This window comes from Hydractinia symbiolongicarpus, chromosome 1 (assembly GCF_029227915.1).
Source record: "Hydractinia symbiolongicarpus strain clone_291-10 chromosome 1, HSymV2.1, whole genome shotgun sequence".
In the NCBI taxonomy this organism is placed as follows: Eukaryota; Metazoa; Cnidaria; class Hydrozoa; order Anthoathecata; family Hydractiniidae; genus Hydractinia; species Hydractinia symbiolongicarpus.
In genome coordinates, this window is record NC_079875.1 from 15,406,336 (window position 1) to 15,413,222 (window position 6,887).

The 6,887-nt window shown below is 34.9% G+C and overlaps 1 protein-coding gene across 1 annotated transcript; it reads left to right on the forward strand.

The window, feature by feature from the left end:
* The first annotated feature begins 920 nt into the window (after window positions 1-920).
* LOC130632549 (uncharacterized) lies at window positions 921-4,166 on the forward strand. The gene is made up of 8 exons (XM_057444487.1): window positions 921-980; window positions 1,057-1,111; window positions 1,608-1,652; window positions 1,913-1,963; window positions 2,154-2,201; window positions 3,111-3,161; window positions 3,496-3,543; window positions 3,979-4,166. The coding sequence occupies exons 2-8, from the start codon at window positions 1,057-1,059 to the stop codon at window positions 4,023-4,025; spliced, it is 345 nt and encodes a 114-aa protein (XP_057300470.1). The 5' UTR covers window positions 921-980; the 3' UTR covers window positions 4,026-4,166.
* Window positions 4,167-6,887: the final 2,721 nt, after the last annotated feature.

Below are 6,887 nucleotides of genomic sequence, written 5' to 3' on the forward strand. Positions count from 1 at the left end.
AAGCTTGGTTTCTACTAAGCGTTAATCTCACTGGGGATGATTTTAAAGCGCTTTAGCGCCTAGTGTGAAGTAAAAAGTAACTGAGGCGCCATTTAAACGCCACTTGGAGACCATATCTTCCTACTAATCATACAAGGGGTTCATCCCCTGTACTTTTTAGTGAAAGACTGGCCTTGAAACTTATATACCCAGCGACTGGGCTAGTTTTCTTTCCTCATCATTGCAATTTCGGATTAAATACATTGTTAAAGACTATGGCGGTGCTATTGTTTAGAGAATTGCTTCAATTTATAGCATCGTGCTTTTATCCTAATAAATGAATCTAAATCACTAGAAAGATCAAAAATCGTTGGAATTTTCCTTATGTACTACACTTATTATAATTAATGGGACAAATCCTGTCCAAGCAATAAATTTCGTATTTCGTCCTTATTTTAATGTTGATCAGTGAACTATTAAAAAACAAAACTAAGGCAAGCGACACAGTCGTACACAAAGGATGTTACAATGAATTCTTAAAAATATTTTATCTATACTGGCCCATGTTTTTACTCTTCGAGATTATTCTAGAATACATTTCAATAGCTACCCAGAAGTAGCAAAGAATAAACTCGCTTGTTCATAGCATGATAATATCTACATTCTTCAAAGAGTAAATTAGGTATTCCTTAAAGGATTTGTCATAACTTTATTGTGTGATGTATTTTAATAAGGCAACGCTCATGAGGACTGCCTGTTTAATTTGTCTTAATTTTAAGTTAATTCTAATAAGTCTTGCAGTATTTGAGAAGAATAAACAGACTAATTATAGCTAATTCTTTAATATAAGAGGTTTGGGGACGAGAAAAATGTCACCCTTATTTGGTATGTTCTTAAGCCACACCTTCGTCTCTCACTCATTATAAAGATCGAAGCAAGATTTTTTTTAGTAGTTTCAGCATTTGCTAGGCCAGTTGAGGTTGAAGATTTGTGAAAGAAAGGTAAAATTTCTGTAACATTATTAAAAAAACTGTATTAAAACATAAAGATTATTTTTATTTGATCCTTTTTTTTTAGATGGACTACAAGTTTTTGCTTTGCTTTGTCTTCGTGATAGGTGTGGTGTTTGCAGGTGAGTAACCTCCCTCTTCCCTTCCTCCTTGGTTGAGCGAGAGTTATGTCATTTGAAAATATGGACTTTTTTAACTTTTGTCTTTTATTCGCTTTTGTTTGTAAAAAGTATCGAAAAACTAAATTTCTCTGCTGATGCTAGCCGGATTTATAAACGAATAAACTAACCCAACCTCGTCCTAAGGATCTTTGTCTCTCATCAGCTTATCAATGGGCTTGACGAAAAAGATTGTCTATCTGCCCGATACGTAAAAAGAGACAATATGTCCTGAGATTAAGGTGAAAACCGACCATCCCATATTAGACATTACCAGTTAATCCTAAAAAACAAGTTTATCGAGTTTAAAGATGTGGATCTACTAAAAGGGAGTGGCAAAAATCTTTGCAACAACTTTTTTTACGCAAAAACCAAAAAGGCGGCATAGCTAATCCACTTACACCCTTAAAGGTGGACTCTGTTGACAATAGCTAACTATATGTTTAATATTTTAATTTAGACGCAGATTTCAATCCCAGTTACCAGGGAATAAATAATAACCCAGGTGAGCCTGATTGTAATAACTAATCTAAATTTAAAAAGAGAGAGGAATGTTATTATTTTGTCTTGTAGACAAATAAATTGCAATTTACGAGATTGCGATACACGAAATAGCGATACATGAAATAGCGATACTGGTAAAAGTAGCCGTTTTTTGTCTGCAATCAACACAGAGCACTGTATTGAAAAAAAAAAAAGATTTATTTATATACAGGTATTACATTAAAAGAATTCGTCGACTTTTAGTTCTGCTTAAACTTTTAGGACCAAACTACAATCGCGATTATCCGGGATACAAAATACCGGAGTATGCAGGTAAATTTTTTAAAACATTTTCTAGATTTATCTTTTCCCCTTTCTCTGTGTTTGTATGAATGTTTTTGTCGTTAATTAGAGGGGCCGCTGTGAGAATCCTTTTTTTAGACGCAGATCAGGAGGCGGTTATTGCGCAGTGTTAAAAACATATTTTCTTGCTATAAACTTTTAGTTTTTATTAAACTTTTAGGACCAAACTACAATCGCGATCAGGGATACAAAATGGCGGATTATGCAGGTAATTTTTTTGGTAATACTTATTAAGATACAGTATTCTCTCCAATTAACGAGCACTCTAAAAGACGGACATCTCTGATTAGCGTACACTTTGGTCATACACCGCCCGTTTTCTAGTTAAAGTTTAATAAAAAAACTTTCCAAAAACCGGATACTTAATTAGCGGATACTCTAATTAGCGGACAATATTTTTTGCACCAAACAGCAAATATGGCTTTTTGTCTCTCCAATTAGCGGACAGGCCAAAAAAAATCAATAGCGAGCAAAGAAAAATAGACAAAAATGAATAGCTTTTCTAACATTTATTTCAAACATTTTACAACTTTTGTGTCCAGCTTGCTTTTAATCTCGTCAATTTTTTTTATCAACAACTTTATAGGGTTAAAGACTTTTAAAAATAAAGTCTTTAATCATTTATCCATCATTTTTTAAAATTAGTTAAAAAGGTCTCTAAAGATCTGTAAAGATTGAAAGTTGATTCGTTATCATTATGTTAATATTATATTATCATTTGTTATTTTTCTTTTGTGATACAAAATCGGCTGTATTTTCTAATTTGCGGTTTAAAATGTAAAACTTTCCAAAAGGCGGACGCTTTAAATTAGCGGACACTTTGGAGAGTATGCTGTATATATATACGCTGTGTTCAGAAGAACCAACAAACTTGGCCTCTCTACAGCAACAAAGGTTAGAAAAAAGGTTTTTGTGATTAAAAGTTTTAATTATCTAAATTCAATACAACTTATCTATTATAAAATATCTGATTGTGATAACTAAAATAACAGAAGTTGGGAATTTAGCTTTACTTTGTCCATTATATTTTTAAAGCATAAATTGAAGGGAAGAAATTTATTTTGATACCAACATTAAATTAAAATTAATTTTAAAAAAAATTAAATTGATATTTTAGGAAATCAACCTGGTCAACGCTTTAACGAGTTCGACACTGATGACGAAGCAGGTAACGTCAATATAAAATTTTTACAACCTCGGTCCCAGGGCTGATCCTGGGATCGAGGTTGAAAATAATCAATTGTGGAAAATTTCTCATGCTCATAATAATGTCGTTCGGCATGCTATAAACATTTCATTCTTTTAACTTTGATAACTAAAATTCTAGTGCCCAGGGTTTGTTACCAAATGTCACAGCAGCTAGCGCTTACTTGACGGCTAACAAGTTAGTTTTTAGTTCTTCGCCACCGGCGTTGATGTCAAAAAGGCAAGAACACCATGGCAAAAAGGTTTGGAAATTACTATTATATAACTCCTCAGCACATTATATTTTGTTTATGCAGAATTGAATTTGGCGGATTATGCACGTGATCCTCGACCAAGACCTGGCTGTAAGTTTATGAAATTTTTAATATACAATTTTTGATTTTTACCCACGTCTTAAATAGAATCACCGTATTCCTTTTTTTAACGCCACTTTTTAAGCGCCCCCTTTAATAACTACGCCTTATATTTAAATAAGCGCCCGGGCGGATAAAAGAATTAAAGATTTCTGTATAAAGTTTTCAATGCAAATGTTGCAATATAAAATTATAATTACAAAGTATTGTTTTTACACCTGTTACAAACGACCTTATAGTAATCGCCCCGGAAATTTCGAAATACAAAGCACCCGTGCAACCTCGTTCCCAGGGCATTTTGCCTTGTTAATAAGTTGATAGCGGCAACTCCATAATAACGGCTCAGGGGCAACTAGACCCTGGGGACGAGGTTGGCGCCCGTGCGGATAGGGAATTCTTTTAAAATACGATTTCTTCCTACTTTAGTTTTGCGTCGTCGAGAACCAGGACGAAGAAGATTTGGGAAGAAGTAAAGAGGGACATGGCAATTGCACTCCGTTTTTTAATGCACCCTTCATGGTAGATGCTTTTTAAGTGCACCATCTTTGTTGATAATATACACTGTAATTTGGAATTGTAGAAACTTATTTTCACAAAATATATGTTGACTGGAACGTGTTTAACTCTTTAAAACCTAATAACACTCGTTATTTTAAGTACATTCTAGCCTCGTATCTAGGGACTGTAGATTTTTCGGGTTTCGTACAAATGTAAAAACCACAAGAAGCTTTGGGAACGAGGTTGAGCGGTGGGATTTTCTCTAACACATTAAGCCTATGTATGAGACATCTCTCAACACATCTCTATTTTCCCTTTTGCCGCTTGTGAAAAACTTGCAAGACGCGAATCAAACCCTTCCATAATTAACACCTCTCTTAACGTTCGACTATCATCCTTCTAAAGATTGGGTTGCACTGTGGTTTATTCTTTAGTCGCAGTGGTATTTCTTAATTTGTTGTGGTCTTTTCATGTTTCAGTTGCTGCCGTCTCTATTTTATCATGCGCTTTATTCTGCCGTAGCATATCTTGTTTTCCCGTGCTCTCCTTTGTTTTTCCTTTCTCTTCTTTGTTAGTTGTGTTCTATTTTTGTCATGTCCCTCTTTGTTTCGTCGTCCCTTCTTGGTTTTACTGTGTTTTTCCTTGCTTTGCCATGGTCTTCTTTCTTTCGTGTTTGTTTTGTGGTGTACATCTTTATTTTGCCATTGTCATTTTTGTTTTTTTATGATCTTTTTTGTTTCACCGTGGCTTTCTTTGTACTGGCCAAATAGAAATACGTGGAAGTTTTTCACATAGCCAACCTTGTCCCCAAGCCTCTTCTGCGCATGCCCCCTCGCCCCACACCCCATTTAGAACCTATAGTCGCGCTCTGCATAGTATTACAAATGACGATATTATAATATAAGATATAATGACGGGACGACTCCATAAGAAAAGTATACGCGTTGAAGAGCCATGGGGACAAGGTTGACACATAGCTGCAAGTTTTAAATTTTATATAATTTTTTAACTAATTGCAACCTCTTTCTCAGGACCCTCAGGATACGTCCCAAAAGACAAGGTTGTATAATTGCTTGTTTGTTTTTCTTTTCAATATTATTTCCACATTATAAATATCACCCTTTCTTATTTTCGTAATTTTAGCAAGCTCTTTTCCGATTTTTATGGTTCTCGTGGCAATCATCTTAAGATATTTTTACCAGATTAAGACGCCATTTCTAACCTTTATTTTATTGACGTCAAATATTAATGACGTCAAATTGAGCCACTGCCGTTAAATATAAGTGACATAGAATGTGATTTCAGTCTACACATATCTACATACATCTTGCATTAGTGCTAGACCTGTTAGCGGTGAGTTGCTAATAATGGAAAGTTTAAACGTTCGTGTATTGTTGATGAAGCAAGGATGGAAGCTGAACAATCGAGAGAATGTATCTTGCTTAAAAGAGAAGTGAAATCGTTGAAGCAACGTATTCGTTCGTTAGAAACTAATCACCCTGTTGACAAAGTTTCTGAAAAAGCTTACAGATCAGAGAAGATGAAAAATAAGAACCTGGAAACTAAGGTGGTTGATTTACAAATGGAAAAAGCTGTTGCTGATGATAGATACAAGCTTCTCGAAAGAGCTACAAACGTTTTAATTAACTCAGATAAAGAATGCGAAAAACAGCGTAAAAAACAAATCATGCAGTGGAAAAGATTTACGAGCAAGCTTACAAGTCAGAGAAGATGAAAAATAAAGGACTAGAAACGAAGTTGATTGATTTACAAATGGAAATCGTTGACGTCAAAGAAAAACAAAAACTTCGAGAAATTTCTACAACAGTTTTGAGTTTCACGAGAACTGGCAGCAGGGTGAGAAAGAAAAGAACTTGCTTCTGACTCAACTGGATGAATTGAAAACATTTTGTGCTTCGGTGGAAAAGAAAAGGTAGGTTAAACATCAACTTCGTTAAAATTCTATTCTAATTAACCAGGGGATATAACAATTCTAGAAGATTTGGGAACGAGTTGTGAAGTCTAAATGCAAAATGCAACACTACTGTTTCAGTTAATTAAAACGTTTCATTCTTATTTTTATAGATTTAACAAAATAATTCAACCCACAATCGCGACTAAAGTCACAAATAATGTAAACAAACTACCTCCAATTGGCTTTTTACCAACACCACCCAAAGTAGCCAAACACAATCGGTGCCGGCATTATAAACCGCAGAAAATGCAACCTAATACAACTCCAACTAACATCACTTTACTTCGATTGAGTCGAAAAAAGATGCAAGCGCCGTCAATATTTCATCGTACGCCAACATTTGAGCTATCCTGACGTGCTCTAGATACCATCAAAAAGGCCTGGCTGGGTTTACCCAGTTAGGAAAATATCTTTTTTGTGTAATATGATTTCCATTTAACATAAAAAGGTTTTCTCCTAACGAAGGTTACCGTATTGGTTTTTGAACATGTGGAAGAAACAAGAATCTGCATTCCTTAGATAACACCAGCTCATTCCACGACACGCATGACAGAAGAAGTATTTTTGTTTTGTTAGGCGTTTTCGTTTCAACAAATAGATACACAACCCTTTAAGAATTGCCTTGTCATCGAACTTCTGTTTTGATTAAATAGACAGACAAGTACCTGGGATGGGGTTGGTCTGGTTGCAGTATCCATGTCTGTTTTGAGCAAAATACACAAAATGACATTCAAACGTTTTACATTGCTTTTATGGATTTCTTTAAAAAACTTAACCTCCTCCCCAGAAAGCCTTTTTGACATCGAGTCCGGCAGAGGCTTTGGGGACGAGTATGTCAAGCCGTCGGATAATTTTCTCTTAA

What these genes read in the sequence shown, in the direction of transcription:
- LOC130632549 (XM_057444487.1), top strand. Translation starts at nt 1,057, where the DNA reads ATGGACTACAAGTTTTTGCTTTGCTTTGTCTTCGTGATAGGTGTGGTG. An exon ending in CAAAATGGCGGATTATGCAG is followed by an intron (nt 2,202 to 3,110) that starts GTAATTTTTTTG and finishes TTGATATTTTAG; the next exon opens with GAAATCAACCTGGTCAACGC. An exon ending in CGACACTGATGACGAAGCAG is followed by an intron (nt 3,162 to 3,495) that starts GTAACGTCAATA and finishes TTGTTTATGCAG; the next exon opens with AATTGAATTTGGCGGATTAT.